General features: G+C 38.5%; 7 protein-coding genes across 7 annotated transcripts; 1 reads left to right on the forward strand and 6 right to left on the reverse strand.

The window, feature by feature from the left end:
• Window positions 1-403: 403 nt before the first annotated feature.
• DFA_04622 (uncharacterized protein) lies at window positions 404-3,776 on the reverse strand (the record flags this gene model as incomplete). The annotated part of the gene is made up of 2 exons (XM_004360288.1): window positions 404-3,130; window positions 3,225-3,776. 2 exons carry the CDS (start codon window positions 3,774-3,776, stop codon window positions 404-406), a joined length of 3,279 nt encoding a protein of 1,092 aa, XP_004360345.1.
• Window positions 3,777-4,113: 337 nt separating this feature from the next.
• Window positions 4,114-4,662, reverse strand: tmem170 (uncharacterized protein; the record flags this gene model as incomplete). Its single annotated transcript, XM_004360289.1, has 3 exons — window positions 4,114-4,244; window positions 4,322-4,429; window positions 4,581-4,662. 3 exons carry the CDS (start codon window positions 4,660-4,662, stop codon window positions 4,114-4,116), a joined length of 321 nt encoding a protein of 106 aa, XP_004360346.1.
• Window positions 4,663-4,907: 245 nt separating this feature from the next.
• DFA_04624 (uncharacterized protein) lies at window positions 4,908-7,262 on the reverse strand (the record flags this gene model as incomplete). Its single annotated transcript, XM_004360290.1, has 6 exons — window positions 4,908-5,407; window positions 5,465-5,778; window positions 5,852-6,534; window positions 6,640-6,720; window positions 6,786-7,062; window positions 7,129-7,262. 6 exons carry the CDS (start codon window positions 7,260-7,262, stop codon window positions 4,908-4,910), a joined length of 1,989 nt encoding a protein of 662 aa, XP_004360347.1.
• A 153-nt stretch (window positions 7,263-7,415) lies between these two features.
• DFA_04625 (uncharacterized protein) lies at window positions 7,416-8,032 on the reverse strand (the record flags this gene model as incomplete). The annotated part of the gene is made up of 2 exons (XM_004360291.1): window positions 7,416-7,785; window positions 8,022-8,032. The coding sequence occupies 2 exons, from the start codon at window positions 8,030-8,032 to the stop codon at window positions 7,416-7,418; spliced, it is 381 nt and encodes a 126-aa protein (XP_004360348.1).
• A 199-nt stretch (window positions 8,033-8,231) lies between these two features.
• DFA_04626 (uncharacterized protein) lies at window positions 8,232-9,161 on the reverse strand (the record flags this gene model as incomplete). Its single annotated transcript, XM_004360292.1, has 1 exon — window positions 8,232-9,161. The coding sequence occupies one exon, from the start codon at window positions 9,159-9,161 to the stop codon at window positions 8,232-8,234; it is 930 nt and encodes a 309-aa protein (XP_004360349.1).
• A 95-nt stretch (window positions 9,162-9,256) lies between these two features.
• On the reverse strand, window positions 9,257-17,680 carry DFA_04627 (HEAT repeat-containing protein; the record flags this gene model as incomplete). The annotated part of the gene is made up of 6 exons (XM_004360293.1): window positions 9,257-15,851; window positions 15,907-15,952; window positions 16,037-16,174; window positions 16,252-16,503; window positions 16,577-16,844; window positions 16,952-17,680. 6 exons carry the CDS (start codon window positions 17,678-17,680, stop codon window positions 9,257-9,259), a joined length of 8,028 nt encoding a protein of 2,675 aa, XP_004360350.1.
• Window positions 17,681-18,692: 1,012 nt separating this feature from the next.
• Window positions 18,693-21,658, forward strand: alaS (alanyl-tRNA synthetase; the record flags this gene model as incomplete). The annotated part of the gene is made up of 2 exons (XM_004360294.1): window positions 18,693-21,267; window positions 21,348-21,658. The coding sequence occupies 2 exons, from the start codon at window positions 18,693-18,695 to the stop codon at window positions 21,656-21,658; spliced, it is 2,886 nt and encodes a 961-aa protein (XP_004360351.1).
• Window positions 21,659-21,794: the final 136 nt, after the last annotated feature.

The raw sequence follows: 21,794 nt of genomic DNA on the forward strand, positions 1-21,794 counted from the left end.
GCAATTGCATTTGTGTGTGTTTACAGACTCTTTTATAAAAGAACCCCCACATCCCTACTACAACAAATTAACAACAACAGATTTATGAGTGTGGCCATCACTATGATTGTGTGAGTGAGAGGAGTTGCCACCTGACTTTATTTTTTAGACAGGGGTTTAAATAATTATAAAACACCCCCTTCACACCATTGTTTTGATTGATGAGAGTGTTACCATACAATGGTGATTTAAAAAAAGCGAGATTTTCTAAAGTGATTGGTGGTGTGTGGTACCATTTCATTTCATTTGAGTTGTTGGTAATTTCTAAAATTTTGGTTGATTTGTACAATGGATTTCAGCATCGTCATCATCATTCATCTGATCTGATCAGTTTTGATGGAAATGACTTGTATCCTTACTCCATTTATTTCTTTTGTTGTGATGGTTGTGATTGTTGATAGTCCCAAACATCATTTAATTTTGAAATATAAAATGCTCTTGTTGAACAATCCTTTCCGGTTGTTTTGATACCATAGGATGACACTAATTGCTTTAATTCTGCTGTTTGCATGTTGTCATAGTCTGGTCGCGTCACAGTTCCTGATGAACTTGTATTTTTTGTTGTTGTTGGTTTGTTGTTATTGTTGGTTAAAGACAATGGAGAGCCCTTTGATATAGATGGTGGGGTTTTGAGATTCTTTAAATTAAAAAGTGTAGAAGTTGTTGTAGTAGAAGAGGACATGTTTGTAATCCTTGTATGAAGTTGTTGTTGTTGTTGTTGAGATAATGGTTTACTGTTGTTGTTAGATTTTTGTGAAAGCGATTGTTGAGATTGTTCAAAATGGTCATGTTCATGTTGTGAGGCAAAATCATCTCCATATTGAGTAAATTGATCTCTTGGAGGTGAATAATAATTATTATAACTATTATTGGTATTATTATTATTATTATTAATAATAGGATTAGGACTATCATCAAGTCCTAATGATAAATCATCATGACTTGTATCATTATTAAAGTTATTATTATTATTATTATAGGTATCATTATTAAATTGGGGATTTAGAAAACGACTCGTGGGATGTGTACTATTGTTTGTAGTTGTTGTTAATGTTGTTGCTGGACTATTATTAGTATTATTATTATTATTATTTGTTTGTTTTGGTGGTGATAATATTAAAGGAGAATTATTTACATTATTATTATTATTATTAATTTGTTGTTGTTGATTATTTACAATTGAAAAAGTAAAAGGTTTAAAAGGCATTTGTTGAGGAGGATGAAATTTTTGATTTGTAATATCAAAATTAAAACTTGTATAGTCGAGACCATATTTGTAGAGTAATCTTTCGAGTTCCAAATCCTTTTCAAGAGTTGCTTGACCAATTGTATTGGTAAATTCTTTCAAGTGTTGATCAAGTTTTTGTCTTGCTTGTGAATACTTTTGAATGTAGTTTTGACTGATCATCTGAACCTTTCTATTTAATTTTGCGTCGGTCGTTTCATTTAAATCTCTTTCTCTCTTTCTATTTGTATATTGAGCAAGATTTTGAGGTAAAAGAGGTGATTCAGGTGGAGAAGTTAATGGTGATGTCTTTTCTTTTTCCTTTTCCAATTGCTGTTTTTCTAATAACTTCTTATTTTCTTTTTGTTGTTCAATTAATAATTGTTTGATTTGTTCATTTTGACGTTTTAATTCCAATTCTCTTTCAATTGCCAATTTTCTTTCATTTTCCAATTTTCTTTCACTTTCCATTTTTTCAAATACCTTTTTCTGTTTTTCCTCCATTTCCTTTTGTTCTCTTTGTAATTTTCTTTCAATTTCTAATTTTCTTTCTTTTTCCTCCATTTCTTTTTGTTCTTTTTCCAATTTTCTTTGATTTTCCAATTCAAGTTCCTTTTCCTTTTCCAATTCTAATATTCTTTCCTTTTCCTTTTCAATTTCCAATTGACGTTGATGTTGTTGGAATTTTAATTGGTTTTCTTTTTCTTCAATTTCCCATTGTCTTTGTTTTCTTTCGTTATCCAAGAGTAATTCCTTTTCTTTGAGCATTTCCAACTCTAATTGACTATCATAATAGTCTTTTGAATTTTCATCACCTCTATACTTTGCAATTGAATTGATTGGTTTTGAAGGTGTATGTTTTTTAGCCAATTTACTTGAATATTCTTTTAAAAGTGGTGGTGAAGTTGTTGTTGGTGGTGGAAGTATAAAATCAATAGATGGTTGTTGAGGAGGAGGTTGAGGTTGAATTTGAATTTGTTGTTGAGGTTTTTGAAATAAAATATTTGCCAATTGATTATTAAGGTTTGCTTTTTCTTTGGATGGTGAAACAGTTGCTTTGAAACCAGCCAGATCATATGGAGATTGAGTACTATTATTACCACTACCACCACTTGATTTAGCTTGTTGAGAATAGGGATCATATCTAAAACTTTCCAATTTTGAAATTTCCAAACTCTCTGATAATCCCATTGCCAACATTGTATTGTCTTCTTCATCATCAAATTCATCTTCCAAAGCTAGTTGTTGGTCTTCTTGCTTGGATGATGATTTCTTTTTTCTTTTAGATTCTCCCTTTTTACTTGAAGAGGCTGATGGTTTCTTGGGTGCTTTATAATATTTTGATGTTGTTTCTTGTCCTCTTTTAGATGAAGAACTTTTAGTTGTTGTTGTTGTTGTTGGTGGTGAAGTTAATTTTAATGATTGTTGTTGTTGATCAACAGCAGATACTAATGGATAGGTTGAAGTTGAGTTATAGATATCAATCAAATCTCTTGCACTAATATTTCTTTCTTTGGCACATGATTTAACATGTGAACTTCTATTCTCTGGTGATATTCTACCAAGATCTTTTTGACATAACTTACAAACTGAATTGTTGCTAATGTCATTCGATGTTGTAGTTATTGCTGTATTATTATTATTATTATTATTATTATCATGTTTAGATTTAGTTGTACTCATTAAAGTACTTGTAGTTGTAGTGGTATGAGTTGTTGTAGTTGTCATTCTATCAGACAACGATCCACATCTCTTTTTATGTTCATTTTTCTTTGCAACGGTGTATCCTGATAAATCCTTGTTGCATTGTTCGCATGTCCATTCTCTAACCCTTTCTTCACACTCTGTTATATGATTTTGTCGTTCCTAATATAAATATAAATATTAAATATTAATAAGATAATTGATCAATCTAATCTAATCTAATCTAATCTTTTTCTTTTCTTTATAGAATACATACCAAAATAGTTAAATTACCAAATGTCACATGACAAACTGTGCATTGAGTGATGACAGTCTTAAAGAATGGCTTTTGAGATAAAGGAGGTGTAGAACAGGCAACAAGCTGTTTAATAGATTGTGATGATTGCGATGCCAATGATTGATCGTTTATGAAATTACTTGTGTTTGTACCACCGCCAGTATGTCTTTGAGAATACGATATATTATTTGGTGATGATTGATCAATGTCTCTTCCACCTCCACCATCACCGTCTCCATTTGTATTAATAATATTATCAGAGTCTGTACTACCAGATGGTTGTCTTTGTTGTTGTTGTTGTTGAGAATGATTAGGTGCATAGAGAGTAGTTGGTTTCTGTGCCATCTCCAAATGATCAATACTAACTAATTGCTTGTGAAAGGATGGTTTCACCTGTTGTTGTTGTTGTTGTTGTTGATCCATCTCCTCATCATCTCTAGGTCGTTGTGTTTGAAAGTCGTTCTCTTGTACATCTTGTGATGGTATAATATCACTCATATCATCGTTGATTGTTTGTTTATCTTGACTCATCTGACTGACAATTCGATTGATTAGATTATATTATATGATTGTTTCTATGTGTGCTACAATAATTATAGTTATGAACACATTATCACACAGTTAAATTGATTGATTGATTGATGTCTTTTGAATGAATCGAAGAAATAATGTTTGAAATATAGCTACAAATAAATATAGGTGACCGAAAACTAAGACACAATGAATTTGACCGCCAATATATTTCCAAGAAATCGTTTAGAGAGATATGTGTAATATGTACATAAGTCTACTATGATATTTCATAGTAGTGAATTTATTAGTTTGTTGTTAAATTAGTATTAATAATATTATATTCATTCATTTACTTTTAAACTTGGAACAACTTTAATGTGAATGCTAAAATAAAGTGAAGTACTGATAGACCAATACCCCAAACTATTCCGTAATGCCATGGAAGTAGGAACCATGCTGATCTATATATTGCTGCTATAATCAATGCTAAATGATGTCATAATAGATTATATATTAGTAACAGAGAGATTACGTTGTATTGAGTCGACTAGTTTGTGACATACCAGATAAACCACCAAAACAAATACCAATAGCCATACCAAACATCGATGAAAAGATAGGTATAAATGGTGATAGTTTAGACTTTCGAAGAACGATAGATGCTATGAACCCTGTCAATAAATAACTTAGCGTACATCCTATAGTACACCAAAATGTTATTGCTAACCACATATCTATAGGTGACGATGATAATTAACAAACGATCATTAATATTCATTCAAGAGGACGATTAACTCTTTATGTATATCTGATATATCATACCTCCATATTTGTAGAATGAACCATGAAATAGAGAACCATTGATGATAGCATCTGTATTGGGATTGGTATCTGATATTGCCATATCGCTGATGACGAAACAAGCTAGTTTATCCTCCTTCCTTTTACTATCAACAACATTCAGTTGTCTAATCGATGAATATAGATAGAATTGTACTTGTAGTAGATAACTTTGTTTCTTCAATCATTAATACTCTATACACATAATTATCTTGTTTTTATCTGATTGTTTGACAAACTACACAATAGTTCAAAGTTTTTTTGGGTGGGCATTGCCATATTTTTTTTACAACAATAATTGTATTTATTTCAAGCAGTTTGTATTTGATTTGTTTCTAAAAGGTACATAAAATGTTGTTTAGATTTGATAGTCTTTGATGGATCAATATGTATAACATGATCAGAACATCTAATTTGGTTATTAATACCAAAACTATTATTATTATTATTATTATTATTTGTTGTTTGTTTAAAGATAATATTTGTTGGATTTTCATATTTGTAAAGTTTGGTTATTTCTTCACAAATACAATAATACAATTGGTCTTGGTTTCCATTGGGTTCTTGAATAAATACAGTATACTGTATTGTTGTGTTGATTGCATTGAAAAAAATTGTATTGTTTCGGTCCAATTCCAATGAACGACATGATACACGACTTTCTAAATCATTTGTTTTAAGATAAACCTCCTTGATGTAGTTTTTTGGGTTATCTTGAACAAAGACTATTAAATCTTTGTCTGTTTGGTTGATAAAGTGGATATTGAAAGGTGATGACAAGTATTGTTTTCCCTCGAGTGATGACCATTCTAAATGAAATTTTACAATTAGTTGGGTTTATCATTTGATTATAAAAGATAACATACTATTCATTTCAATATTAGGGGACTGTCTACTTTGAATAAATCTAATATTAAGATACATATGATCATTGAATACACCATGTATATTTTCATTTTCAAATTCGTGGAACAAGTTATTGATTTCAGGGCCGCAGCCAACTCCACAATCTTCATTTAATTGGTATTGATTATCTTGTTCGAAATGGTTTGAATTGTTTTTATCTATTTGACAGTAAATATGTGACTCTGATTTAAATGACACCACTCGAATTGAATCCATAAATATTGTGAATTGAATACCTTTAGTTGGTGAAATCCACTTTAATTGTTCGTTGTGCCTAAAATTGTTAATTAAATAAAAAAAAGGTTAAAATCAAATTAAATAAATTAAACAACTGCTGTTTTACATACATTTGGATATAACCTTGACCATATTGTGTGTTTCCAATGACCAATGTAATATCATTAATACATAAATACTCTGGTATAAATTTGGTCAATGATGTGTAGGCACAATCATCACAATTGATATAGGTTTCGATGTCTTTTCGATCAATATTGTATCGGTTGGTTGTTGTTAAACTAATGAGTGATTTTGGTGGTGGATCTATTAAATTTCTGTAATAGGTAAGATGTTTGAGTTGAGGTAATGATGATATAATTGGGTTTAAATCGATGTTCAATCTCTTATTTGAACATATAAAAATTTCCAAGCTCGTTGGAAGTGAGCCTTGTTCTATTTCACTGTCAAATAACGGTCCCAAAACCAACATCTGAAGCTTTGGCAATGATGGTTCTTTTTTAATTGGTTGGTTAAATCGTCCTAATAGCTTTAGTTTTGAAAGACCACTTGGGAGATCGATCTCTTCTATTGGGTGATTATAAACCGTTAGAACCAACTCTGTTATATTGTTTGGTATTGGTTCTTTAATAGGACTGGATAGTTGGTACACCAATCGTGGGTCATTTCTATTCATTCCTCTGATTGTATTATCCAATGATACCCTGTCTTCTTGTTTTGGCTCTAATAATTTGTTGACAAATCCTATCAACTCATTTGAATATCTTTCCGATGAAATTATAATTTCCTTATTCTTGAGAAATAAATCTCTATTTATATGATCGTCTGGATGACTGGTGGTAGCAGAATCAAAGATTAAAGGTTAATATTTCAAACTATTTAAAGGTAAAATTATTACATACCAACATAATAATTTATGAATAGTTGATCCAAGAGAATAAATATCTGACAGTTTTCCATATTGTCTAAGTGTGGCCTCCTATTATTTTTGAGAATGGATTAAAAAACTACTATTTGAGAATTATTCTTGCAAAGAGTACTTACCGGAGATAGATACCCCTCAGTCCCGTGAACACTACTATAGTAGTTATTGATTTCTATAGTATTTTCTTTTTCATCTTTGGCTTCCCTTTGTGTTTCTGAAATATATTTTGAAGCACCAAAATCACCAAGCATCAACTGTCCATTTTCTCCAAGAAATAAATTAAAAGGTTTTATATCTAAATGGAGAATATTCTTGCTTTCAAGTTGTTCCAACATTTTGAATACTTGTGAAGTATATGACCATATACTTTTTTCATCTATCCACTTTTTGTCTTGACTAAAAATAATGGTGATTAGTGAATCTAATATTATAATATTTCTTTAATTTGTTATCAATACATACAGTCTTAATTTAATAATTTGTTCGAGATCACCACCAGTGCAATATTTGGTGACAATATAAAATTGGTTGTTCTCGCCATCATCAAAATGATCGACATATTGAACAAAATTATCATAATTGATAAATAGTTTCATTATATCAACTTCTTTATGCAAAGTTTGTTGACCATGAGAGTTTCTATATTTTACTATTTTACAGACAAACTATGGGTACATAGATGAATATATTAATAATAGATCTGCTTTTCATCCTATTGGTGATACTAATACGTACTATTTGGGAGTTATTTAAACTAAATAAACTTGATTGTTGGTGGACCCAAATTTGTGTAAAATGATGTATTTCTTTTGTTTGAATTCTAGCAACTTCTGTGAGGTATAATATGATGTTGGTCCATTTTGTGATGGATCATATTCGACATAGATTTGAGGGCGAATAGTGATTGTGCTATGATTATCACAATTGAATTCGTCGATAAACTGGAAAGATTTATCCAACACCATAACCTTTACCAATACACTTTCAGATTCATCCAAATTTTGAATCAACTTTGACTCGTCTCTTGCCAAATGGTGGTGACAGAGCTTTTTAGATGAAACTATTAATAGTATTGTCAAGTCAAACTCGGTCGTGTTATCGATAGAAAAAGAAGAGGCCCTAGTTTTTTTTTAACGTGAAAATCTGAGTGGTACTGTCATTCTTTTGTTCTTGTTTAAAATATCTATGTGCTGGTTGGTAGAAATATATTTTGGGTTGTCTCTTGGTATCCCTGAAAAAAATATGGCCGTAGCGGATGAGTAATCGAAACTTTGCAATGATGGAGATAGCCCTCTTACTGTGGCTTTGAATGATTCTCCGAGTTTCAATGTCTTGAGTGAGGGTAATAAACTAGCATCGATGTCATGATTAAATTTGCTACCAAACTCTAATGTTTCAAGTTGGGTAATATTATTAAGGGTGGTGCGTTGTGTATATTCTTGGCCAAATCGTAATAACACTAAGCCATCTGGTAGTACTCCTTCTTCTATTGGTTGATTATAATCCTCTCCAAATTGTAATAACATTAAGCCATCAGGTAGTACTCCTTTTGCTATTCGTTGATTTTATCGATATCCAAGTTGCAACGATGTTAAACTATTTGGTAGTACTCCTTCTGTTATTGGTTGATCATATTGATGTCCAAATAGTATTGTTGTTAAACTATTTGGTAGTACTCCTTCTGCTATTGGTTGATTATATCGATATCCAAACTGTATTGATGTTAAACTATTTGGTAGTGCTCCTTCTGTTATTAGTTGATCATATTGATGTCCAAATAGTATTGTTGTTAAACCATTTGGTAGTACTCCTTCTGCTATTAGTTGATTATAATCATATCCAAATTGTATTGATGTTAAACTATCTGGTAATACTCCTTTAGCTATTAGTTGATTATATCGATATCTAAATTGTATTGTTGTTAAACCATTTGGTAGTACTCCTATTGCTATTGGTTGATTATATTGATGTCCAAATTGCAACGATGTTAAACTATTTGGTAATACTCCTTCTGCAATTGGTTGATGATAACCATTTCCAAATTGTATTGATGTTAAACCATTTGGTAGTACTTCTTTTGTTATTCGTCGATTATATTGATGTCCAAATTGCAACGATGTTAAACTATTTGGTAGTACTTCTTTTGTTATTGGTTGATTATATCGATATCCAAATTGTATTGATGTTAAACTATTTGGTAGTACTTCTTTTGTTATTCGTTGATTATAATCATATCCAAATTGTATTGATGTTAAACTATTTGGTAGTACTCCTTCTGCTATTGGTTGATTATAATCATATCCAAATTGTATTGATGTTAAACTATTTGGTAGTACTCCTTTTCCTATTAGTTGATTATATCGATATCCAAATTGTAGTGATGTTAAACTATTTGGTAGTGCTCCTTCTGTTATTGGTTGATCGTGGTCTCCAAACCGAAACGATGTTATGCCATCAGGCAACACTCCTTCTGCTGTTATATTATAAACCTCCATTCGAACTGACGTAGTAACGCACTGCCCACGCAAACTTTTTGGGTGATGTTGGACAAATTAATTGTGTGAATTTAATACTTTATTTATAATTCAATTTAAAATTTCGATTCAGTATCAGAATCGGGAGCCAATTTAATTAAAACACGACGATGATAATCAGTGATTTGAGTGCACAAAACCTGGTCAGATTGAATTGATTTGAGATAGTCGTCCATGATATAGCTTTCCTTGAATATTTGAAGTGAATGTACAAGATTTCTTTCACAGGCAAGCTTGAGAGGAAGGTTGGCACGTTCTTTGAGACGATTCATGGTTGGTGGAACAATGATGTTGAGGAAAGGAATGACAGCCTGTGGATTGGCCTTGGTGTATGATTTGACGACGTTGAGGGCGGTAATGGCGACAGACGAGGCTTGATCACCGATGAGGTGGCAGACCGATGGCAACAAGTCAGAGGCGACCGATGGTACGTGCAAGAGATAGGACTTGGCCAAATGGGCCGATGATTCTCTGATTTGGGCCTTGTCGTCCTTGCAGTCAGACTGACAGGTTTGGATGATGGCTTGGTTGAGTGATCCCTGTGCAATGAGGGATTGACCAGACACCTTGATAATCTCATTCAATGCCAATGATTTACCGTAACGGACACCGGCGGTACCACTGGCCGACAGGAGACTGGTCTTGACAAAAGCGACCAAAGTGTCAATCGACACAAATGACTTGGAGGCAGCACCGAGTACTTGGGCACCGAGCACACGCAACTCTTCGGCGGGTTGGTAGAGGAATTCGACGACGGTGGCAAGACACTTGTCGAGGTTGGCTTGATCGATCTTTGGTTTCTTGTCAAAGATGGATTGGAGAGCTTGTAATTTAACCTCTTGCGAAGTAGAGTCGGCTGTGGTGAGACCGACAATGAGCGAACCGACCAACTGATCGACCGATGGTGACAATGTCATCAAAAGACCGAGAGCACTGGCAGCGTTGTTTCTGACGACCTTGTGGGCATCGCCAAGTGCCTTGATAAAGGTGTGTTGGAGTTGATGAAGGAAGATCTTCATCGATGCTGGACACTTGGTGATCAAGAGACTGAGTGTCTCGAGGATGGCCGACTTGACGCCCCATGGGAACTTGTCACCGATGGTGAGGATGAGTGGACCGGTAATCTCCATCACCGATCCCTTGACAATGTCTTGCGAGGTGTGTTTGATGATAGTCTGCATCGTGGTGGTGGCAAGCTCACGTTGATCGGCCGAACCGTAACGCAAACCATTGAGGAGGAGTGGTAAGACGCATGCCAAACCCTTTGGAATACAGAAACCGGAAATGAGAGCATCTTCATCGACGAGCTCGTCGACAAGTGCTTCGACTCCGCTGTGAACGACTTGGAGGAATTGGAGGTTGTCCTTGCGCACAGTCTTGGTGACCAAAGCCATGGCTTGGTTGGCAGCGACTTGCACAGCCTTGTCTGGGTCGTCCAAAAGCTTGATCAAGCCCTCGAGGAGACCCTCAACTTGATCTTCAATGTCGAGACTAGTGGTAGCACAGAAATCGCCAATCAACTCGCAAGCACCGAGACGGATAGCTGGTAATCTGACCTCGGTCTGCTCGATCAACAATGGGATAAGGATTTCCAAACCGGTTGAATCGATAGACTTGCAAATCTTGGAGGCAGCCTCCTTGATCTCCTTTTTGTTGGCAATGTGTTCAGAGGTGAATGCTTCAATCAATGTCGACACGATAGTTGGGAGATGGTTAAAGAGACCTTGACTGGCATCTGATGCCAATGCAGAGAGTGCTTGTACATTGGATGTGGAGATTGGCTTGGCCAACAACTTTGGAATGACAAATGGCAAGACAATGCTACTCTTGACCAATACGATTTGACGAAGACCGTCGAGAGCGTTACTAGCAACGATTGGGTCACGAGAATCGAGTAATTGGATGAGTGGTGGAAGAATTTCATTTCCAGCCTTGCTACCAAAGGTGGCGTACAATTGGTCAAATGCTCTGGCGGCAGCTTCACGAACCTCAACGAGTTCGTCGCACAATGCCTTGTTGATACATCCGACAACAGCCGAGAGGAATGGTAAGAGCAATGAACGAGCCGATGAAATAACTTCAGTGAGACCGATACAGACACCTTGACGTGTTTCTTCCTCTTCGGAATCCAATCCACGTTGGAGAATTGGTAGAATCTCGGGAAGGATACGGTCGCCGAGTTTGCTGACAACATCTCCGAGTGTCTTGGCGGCAATTTGACGCTTCTCGATATTGGACGAGCCGATCGACTGGATGATCATCTCGACGAGCGATGGGAGAATCTCGCGGAGTGTCTTTGGTGTGTTGTTGACAACAAACTTCCAGATGAGGAGTACCTTTTGACGGACCGATGAGTTGACATCGAAACGCATCATATAGAGTGACGAGAGGATACGATCGAGACGTTCCTTGCCGAGAATCTTGTAAATGTCGGCACGGAGAACGGGCGAGTTGGACGACTCGACCTCTTCCTCTTCTTGGACGGCGTTCTTGCGGCCCTTGCGTCCCTTGAGGACGGGGGATGGCTCTTGTGGCTTCTCCTCCTCGACTGGGGTGTTGGTGGATGAGCCGGCGGCGGCAGCGGCGATGGCTTGGGGTGGCATGCCACTGAGACGGTACAAGAGATCGCCAAACAATTGGACAGCCGACAAACGAATACGCCAGTTCTCGTGGAAGAGAACACGTTCGAGTGATGGCACGATAACCTCGATACCATTGACTGCAAATTGGTTGATGATCGAGTTACCACAACGCATACATACTTCACGTACTGGCTCGTGGTCGTCGGCCAAACCCTTGAGTACTTGAGGTAGTACACGTGGCAAATAGGGCAAGAAGAGGTTGCCAAGTGAGATGGGTAAAAAGATAAACATACTCAACACACCCTCTCTTACATGTGGACGTGTGCTGTTGCACATGGTAATCAACTCACCAATCAACGAATTGAAACGTGAAATATCCAAAGCAGCAAGTACTTCAGACAAACCTTGAGCAGCACCACTTCTTTCGACTGGTCCTTGGTCAGACTTGACAGTCTCCAAAAGCCATGGAACGAGATCGACAAAGTTGTCCTCACCCATACCACGTACCAACAAACCAAGAGCACGGGCACAGATAGCACGTACCTCTGGAATTGGATCGAGCAACACTTGTTTGAGTGTTGGCATCAATACAGAGATGTATGGTACGATCTCCTTTGGCTCGGTCAATGAACACAAATTACCAACAATCTGGCAAGTCATCTTTTTGACCTCGGACGAACGTTCCTTGAGTGTACGTTCGAGAATTGGCATAATCAAAGACAATGAAGCAGCATCGATAGTATGGATATAGTTGGTGTTGAGAAGATTCTCCAACAACTCTCTCGAGTAGATATCGGGGTCGTCAAATGTCTTGAGAACGAGTGGAACGTGGATTTGGATTTCTGGATTACGAATGACCGATCCAATGTGTTGAAGAGCAATTCTGGCAGCTTGATGCACCTTGATATGAGTGTCGTTGAGAACGTTGGTGAGCTTTGGTACGATGGTTGGAAGACAACTAGAGAGTTGCTTGGGAGCGCAAAAAGCCATGGCACCGAGCAACTCGATCGAACCCTCCTTTGTACGCCACTGACGATCGTCGAGTGATTTCAAAAGGACTGGTAAAACAATCTTGACACCGTGACCTGATAATTGAGACATGATAACACGAGCGGTTTCAGCACAAGCCTTACGCACGTCTTCAGAACTGTCACCAAAGCAAACAAGTAACTTGGGGAGAATTTGGATGACATATGGCTCAAAGATACGTCCGAGTGTACTACAGATACATTCAAAGGCAAAGAGAGCACCTTGACGTGTGTATGGATGCTTCTTGTCGTCGACATAGCTAGTGAGTGTAGCAACAATATCGTATTGCTTGAGTGAAGAGATACCGAGACCCTTGATGGCACCGGCCAAACCAAAAGCATTTCCACGACGCTCAGCATAGTCTTGAGACATTTTGATATTGTTGAAAAGGATAGGGATGAGACGCTCACCTTGCTTTTTAAAGTGTTGTAATAATTGTGTGATACACTTGCTGACAGACATTTGTACCGGCTCTGATGGGGTGGCCAAAGCCTGTACAATCGAGTCGATAATGGTAGCGACACGTGGGTTGGTTGGTTCCATATGCTTGGCCAACGATCCCATGTACACAACCACTGAAGCACGTACTGTGTCTTGATCGGCCGATCCAGTGTCTGGACGAGCCAAAAACTCTTCGAAAATCTTGAGCAACTCGTTCGAGTACAATTTACCCTTGTCCGAGGCAATGATCTTGCAACCGGTAGCAACAAACTCTTGTTGTATATCCTCACGCACGTCTGAAAGACCGTACTGGATGATCCAGTCAAAGACGTGACGCATGTCATCGGCCGAGAGGACAGCAGCACCAAGACCAGACAATGCAGTGGCAATAGAGATACGAACCTTTTGCAATGCCTTTGTATCTCTAATCTCGTCGGGAATACATTCCTCGAAACGTGGGAACAATACATCAAAGGCGTCTTGACGGATGGTAGCTGGGAAGAGGCCAGCGACAGCCTTGAGAGCGTCAGCGTTGATGGTACGTACTTCAGCAGAAGTGTTGTAAAGCGAATCCTTCATAGCACTCAAATAGTCTTGAGTCATCTGGAGATTGGTACCGTTCCAGATCTTTTCGGCGAGTTGCGAGGTGGTGACCTCTGCATCAAACTTGGCAAACCACAACTTGGCAATGTAATGGTCTTCCCATGGGAAGGAGGGTGAGTGAATCGATGGGATACGCTCCAAACCTTGTAAACTGATCAGACGCACCTGGTGGTGTGGACTGATGAGTCCTTCCATGAGCTCCTTGATGTCGGTCTCCTCGACACCACCAATTACGTTAAAGATCGAGCGCTTGGCCTTTTCTTCGAGACGTGGACTGGTCGACACGACAATGATGAGTGCCGAGATCATCGAACCACGTGGATACATTTGTGTGGACTGTGGCACCGAGTGACGCTCGGTAATCTCCATTGACAACTCTTGGATGGTCAAGGAAATAGTCTTTTCCAGACCATTCTTGACAATAGGCCAGAAAAAGTTGAATGCCGATGCGGGCAACAACTCGCGTTGCGACAATTCCTTGAGATGGCCAAGTGTACGTTGGATGGCCGACAAGACCTGCATATCCGACATGACTGGATGGAAGAGGATATTGTCGATGAGATAGGTCGACTGTTGAGCATAGTATTGACCAATCTTGAAACGATGTGGGATTGTCAAGGCAAGACTAGAGTATACAGACTTGGCAGCCTCATACACAAAGTCATTCTTGAACAAATCCAAAAGGTTCAAGTAGACTGGTCCGATAAACTCACCGACAAAACGTGGTGAAGCACGGACCATACTTTCGAGGGCACGCAATACAACATGCACAACCTCGATCGACTGTTGTACGTCACGACGAACAACTGTCTGCTCTTGAATGGCCTTGAGACGTTCTTTGGCAAGACGTTCCTCTTCACCCGACTCTTTCTTTTTCTTTTCTTCAAGACGACGTTTAAAGTCTTCTTCCTTTTGCTCCTCGGCACTCTTTGCCTTGGGAGCCTTTCCACGACGTTCACTTGAAGTCGATGTCTGTACGGCAGTCTTGTGTTCCTCGTACAAGTCACCTTCTGGGTGTGCGAGAATGGCGAGTTGGAGTGGAGTAAACATCTTGAGTGTAGAGACGTGGTTGAAAGCCTTGATAAAGTTGGCAATAAACTGCTCAATCACTGGTGCAATATTAAAGGTGGTGAAAGCGGCAATGGTATTGATAAAAGCTTGTTGGTAGAGTGGGTTCTTTTTGTTGAGAAGACCGGCACTGCCAAAGAGGTGAGCGACGAGTTCACGGAGTGTGTCACTCTTGAGCATGTCGATTGATGTCTTTCCAATACGATTCATGCATTGTGGCCAGACACGACCGACGGTTGGATGATTAGACACGAGTGCCAAGGTGGCATAGTGCTTGGCATCAAGTGATGGCGAGAGAATAGCCTTGAGAATGATATTGTAGTGTGACTGGGTGAGTGGTTGTTGAGTTGGGTTTTGTGGCTGTTGCTTGGTGTCGACCAACTTGACATACTCGACGAAAAATACGTTTGTCAACTCGCTATTCTCCTTGACAAGAGTACGAAGCGAGGCGATGGCTTGGCGACGCACGTGCCAGTTACCGGGATGGAGAGCGAGTTGTAGCGCCGACTGGTAGACAAACTTGTCGCCACCCTTGACCGATGCAAACGACTTGATTTGTCCGATCGCCTTGGCAATGACAGCTGGCACAGTGTCTTCTTTGGCAACACGGTTGAGGAAACCAATTTGGTGCAAGAATGATTGTTGACCATAGATCAATGGAACGATGTTCTTGTCGGCCAAAAGCTTGGCACCGACGGTGGGGGTAGTAGCCAAAGAGATGATATAGTTGGCGACGGCGGCAGTAGTACCAGTCTCGCAGGTGGCTGGGTTCTTGATGTTCTTGAGGATCGTGAGCAGTGGCTCTGTGAACGATGTGTTGATGGCAGTCAATTTCTTTTCGTATTTCTTGGCGTCGACCTTGCTAGAAAACGATGTCGACAAGGCGTTGATGGCTTGTGTCTTGATGGCATCTTCGTCAGACTTTAAACTGTTTTTGGATCAACTTGATGGTTGCATCTGGTATTTGATCAAAATATTGTAACCATTCTCCAATTGTTTTAAATCCTTGAATTCTATTAATTTTTTGGACTAAAATAGAAATAAATAAATTAAATTAATAATCAAGGAAACTTGAAAAGTTTATCCTATCCTGTCTTTTTAAAGTATACTTACATTCTTTTTCGAGATAAGTTGAAACAATTGGTACAATGATTTTTGAAATGTTTAATTTTTCATTCAATTCAAAGGTATTGTTTGACAATGCTTTAAGTGCGTATAATGTATTTAATTTCAAATTAATATTACCTGGAGCTAAAGTAATTAAAAAAGAATATTAATATTATATATTATTATATAATTTATAATCTATATAATTATTTTTGACATACAAGATAAAACCTTAAGGATATCTTCAACAGAGGAAGTGAATATCTTAATGTCCTTTGTTTTTTGTGAAATGGCCGTGAATACCCGCTTGAGGAGATTCTTTTGAATAGAGGCAATTTGTAAAACTGGAATTAAAAGTGGAGTAATTTGTGATTTGGTAAGATTGGTAATATCAAAATTGGATTTTTCAAGAATGGTTGTAAGAATCATAGTAATTTCATCTGGTGATCTCTTGATAACTCTTGAAATGGTTGCTAAAAATTAAATAAATAAAATATATTAATAATCAAATAAATATATTTATATATATTTCTACTTTCTACATACGTAAGATAATATTTGTAAAATCATTTAAATCCATGATTTTGAATAATGGTTCGAAATAAAGATGGTTTTCAATAGAGAGTGGTTGTGGCGAGTTGAGAATAACCTTGTTATAGTAATTCAAATAGATGTCCTTGGTGTTGACCAACTGTCTTTTGGCAACATCATACTTTATCAAAATACCAATGAAATATAATGTCTGTACCGATGATAATGCGTCTGATGTATTATTAACATAATTATTATAAAATTCATAAACTGGTCTATTATTCTAAAAAGTAAAGATAGTTAATAAGATGATTTCATATATTATATATATATATATATATATATTATTATTATTATTATTATTATTATTTTTGTTGTTTTTTGACTTACAATCAAAGTATGAATTAAGGAAGATTCAGCATGACTGATTTGTGAGAGTGAAAGTAAATTTAAAAGTTTGGATTGGTTTGAAATCAAAATGTTGATTTGGTCGACCTTGAGAGCGCGGTGTAAACGCTCCAAGACGATGATAGAGACGGTGAGCAAGTGACTGATGTATGGGAACTTGAGACTAGAGTCTGGCTTGACCTGCTTCTTTGCTTGAGCGACAATGTTGTTGACGATGGCAGTGACGGCGGCATCCTTGTCGGCACCCTCGGGGGCATGTGCAACCGTATCCAACACACTTCTGACAGTGTCCAATACGACTTGGACGATACGCGAGTCACGGGTGACTGCCAACGTAGCCAAAGAAGTCTCGGTAATCTCGGATGCATGTTGTACGATGTTTTGTGGTGTGGCAGTGCTTGTGGTGCTGCTGGTTGTGCTGATATTGCTGTTGTTGCTACTATCTAATACAGGGGATGTGCTACTCCTAAGCTTTTCAAGAGTTGAACGCTTGTCTCTGAGTGTAGGTGATTGGAGTGCTTGATAGATTGACGCGATTTGATCTTCTTCGTCGTCTAATGCTTCTGCTTCTTGTTGTTGTTGTTGTTGTTCGTCCAATGACTCTACATTGTTGCTGTTGTTGTTGTCATCTGTCTCCTGGTTTGCGGCCGAGGAGGAGCCATTGACAACGTCCTCGGTGTCTCGCTTGACTGTGTCTGCTGTAACACTCATGATTTCAAATCCTTTCTAAACTTTCTTTTTTTTCTTTAATGACAATACATATAGTACAGTATGTGTTGTGAGTTGTCTATACTAATATTGATGAATCTGAATCAACGTTGAACCAAAGGCTAATGATTGATAATTCCAATAATAATAAATAAATAGATGATGAGGAGGTAGATGGAGGAGGAGGATTGATTTGATGGGTGTGTAAGAGAGAGATGAAACTTGAATTCAATTACAATACAAGTCAGCAACAACAATCGATTTCAATAGGAATGAGGAATGAAAGAAAATATTATGCGAAGTGGTATGATCACGCATGCCAAAGGCGAATTTGAGAAAAAAATAATATTTTTAAGGCGCCTTCACCTTTTTTGTCGTCTCTCACTTCACACAAGACCAACCAAACAAACTTTTTCGTTGCATCGAAAAACTCATAGAATACAAGTTGGTATTGGGTGTTTATTTCTTTTTCTTTTTTTATCCCAACTAAAAATAAAATAGTAATAAAATATAAAACCAATAAATTAAATTAATTGCCAATGGGGGAAAGTACTACTTGGATAATTATCTTATCATATCATCCTATGCAGTTCCGAAAAAGGACAGTTATCACCCTTTTTTTGAATTTTTTTTAAACTCATCATCCTCCAGACCAACCGATGAAGAAGCTTTAGAAATGAAGTGTAAAGTTTTATCATTCTTGTAGTGTAGTTTAGTATTTCTCCTCTTTTAGTAAGTATTTGAAATAATAGTAGTTTAATACTATTACTATTACACTCTTGTCATTCTTGATTTCATCTCATAAATACAGATACATATTTGAGAGACTTGCAGGACTGTATTTCATATTCTCACAAAATACTCATACTCACACACTTTATACTTTATTCAAACAATATTATTACATTACAACATTATAGTTATTATTCATTTCCCTTTATACAACAACAACAAAGAGAGATAATATATTCATTATATTATTACATATTATATTATATATAGATAGATCTAAATCATGACAAGTGTTAATGAAATTAGAAAGACATTTATAGATTTCTTTTCGGAGAAATGTCAACATACATTTGTACCATCATCGTCTGTGATTCCACATGACGATCCAACATTGCTATTTGCCAATGCCGGTATGAATCAATTCAAGCCTATTTTCCTCGGACAGGCTGACCCACGTAGCGAGCAAGCCAAGTTGAAGCGTGCTGTCAACTCACAAAAGTGTATTAGAGCTGGAGGCAAACACAACGATTTGGACGACGTAGGAAAGGACACATACCATCACACCTTTTTTGAAATGTTGGGTAACTGGTCATTTGGAGACTACTTTAAAAAGGAGGCCATCACATGGGCCTGGGAGTTGTTGACTGTCGTCTACAAGCTCGACAAGGAGCGTCTCTACGCTTCGTACTTTGGTGGTGACGCTGCCAAGGGTTTGGAGGCTGATACTGAGGCCCGCGACCTCTGGCTTCAGTTCTTGCCCGCCGAGCGTGTATTGCCATTTGGCATGAAGGAGAACTTTTGGGAGATGGGTGATACTGGACCGTGCGGCCCATGCTCAGAGATTCACTTTGACAAGGTCGAGGGTCGTAAAGGCGCTGCTGCCCTCGTCAACGCCGACGACCCCACCCTCATCGAGATTTGGAACAATGTGTTTATCCAATACAATCGCGAGGCTGACAAGAGCTTGCGTCCATTGCCCAACAAGCACGTCGATACCGGTATGGGTCTCGAACGTTTGACATCGATCATCCAAAACGTCGGCACCAACTATGACACTGACATTTTCATGCCAATCTTTGCCGAGATCCAAAAGGTCACTGGCTATCCCCACCCATACGGCGGCAAGGTCGGCTCGGACGACCCCGAACAAGTCGACATGGCCTACCGTGTCATTGCCGATCATATCCGTACGCTCTCCTTTTCGATTGCCGACGGTGCCGTGCCCTCGAGCGAGGGACGTGGCCAAGTGTTGCGTAGAATCTTGCGTCGTGCCGTCCGTTATGGCAAGCAAAAGTTGAACGCTCCATCTGGCTTCTTTGCCAAGTTGGTCGACATTGTCGTCCAAAACTTTGGCGACTTTTTCCCAGAGCTCCGTAACCGTCCACAACACATTGTCTCGGTTTTGGAACGTGAGGAAAAGATGTTTGCCCGTGCCCTTGATCGTGGTATCGTCGAGTTTGACCGTATGGTCGACAAGGTCAAGCAACAGGGTAGCAAGGTGTTCCCAGCCTCCAATGCCTGGTACCTCTACTCGTCGTTTGGTTTCCCAATCGATTTGACCAAGTTGATGGTCGACGAGAAGGGTCTCGAGCTCGACATGGACGGCTACCAAAAGTTGGCCGATGAAGACGCCGAGCGCGGTCGTCTCCGTCAACGTTCGAAAAAGACCGAGATGAACATGCAAGCCGAACCCATCTCGATCCTCCAAGGAGACGGTGTCAAGCCAACCATCGACTCGCACAAGTACGAGCAAAAGGAGATTGAAACCGTCGTCAAGGCAATCTACGACGGCAAGGTATTTGTCAACAGCCTCGAGTCAACCGACACCACCCGCAACACAGTCTATGGTATCGTGTTGGAGAGCACCAACTTTTACCCAGAGCAAGGTGGTCAAATCTACGATATCGGAAACATCAACTCGGTCGTCGACCAAACCACCATCTTTAACGTCAGTGACTGCAAGGTTTTCGGAGGTTACGTCGTCCACATTGGTTACATTACCGCCGATGCTGCCGCCATCAAGGTTGGCGACAAGGTCGAGCTCACAGTCGACTACACCCGTCGTTCACCCATCATGTCCAACCACACCTCTACCCATATGATCAACTTTGCCCTCCGTAATGTCCTCGGTGACAATGTCGAGCAACGTGGTTCACTCGTCGATGACTCCAAGCTCCGTTTCGATTTTTCCAACGACCGTGGTATGACCCGTCAAGAGATTATCAAGGTTGACCAAATCGTCAACGACCTCATCGCCAAGGAATTGCCAGTCAGCTGCAAGGAAGTCGATCTCGCCCGTGCCAAGACTATCAACGGTTTGCGTGCCGTCTTTGGTGAAGTCTACCCAGACCCAGTCCGTGTCGTCTCTGTTGGCAAGTCTGTCGACGAGCTCCTCGCCAACCCAACCAACCCAGAATGGACCCAATACTCGATTGAATTCTGTGGTGGTACTCACATCAACAACTCCAAGGATGCCGAATACTTTGCCATCACCTCTGAAGAGGCTTTGGCTGCCGGCATTCGTCGTGTCGTCGCCGTAACTGGTTCCGACGCCACCGTCGTCTTTGAAAATAACAAAAAGTTGCAAGCCCGTTTCCAAGAGGCCACCAAATTCACTGGCAAGGAGCTCAAGGATGCCATCCCAACCCTCACCGCCCTCCTCAACGAACACCAAGGCAAGATCTCTGCCTCCAAGAAATTCGAACTCGTCGAAATCCTCTCCTCCATCCAAGAACTCGCCAAGAAACAATACAAGGAAGAAGAAGCCAACCTCATCAAGGAAGCTCAAGTTTTAGTTGATCAAATTTCAAATCAATTGGTTGAATCTAAATCACCAATTTATGTTGGTACTATTAATGGTAAGAAAAAAAAAATATAAAAAAAAAAAAAGAAAAAATAGAATAATATATTAATATTTTATTAATTTTCTTTTTTTTAGCTGGATTAAGTAATACTTTAATGTCAGATTCAATTAAATCAATTCAAAAGAAATGTCCAGATACATCAGTATTATTGATTTCAAAGGATGAAGAAAAAGGAAAGATTTGTGTCATTTCTATTGTACCAAAGGGATCGACTGCCGAGACCAAGGGACTCAAGGCCAATGATTGGGTTGTCAAGGTATCAGCTGCTCTCGGTGGTAAGGGTGGTGGTAAGCCAGATGTTGCCCAAGGTGCTGGTACTGATATTGCCAAGATTGACGAAGCCCTTGAATTTGCTAAATCATTTGCTCAAAAATTAATTCTTTAAAACAAACTCCCTCCCTCCCAACCCTTCCTCCAATATATCATACTATATATATATAAATCAAATAAAATTTAGATTTCATTAATCAAATCAATCCTGTTTAGTCGAATCATCACGAAAATTGACGTATAGTTTAAAA

This window comes from Cavenderia fasciculata, assembly GCF_000203815.1.
Source record: "Cavenderia fasciculata unplaced genomic scaffold Scf_Dfasci-G-o-33e01.r1-3, whole genome shotgun sequence".
Taxonomy (NCBI): domain Eukaryota; phylum Evosea; class Eumycetozoa; order Acytosteliales; family Cavenderiaceae; genus Cavenderia; species Cavenderia fasciculata.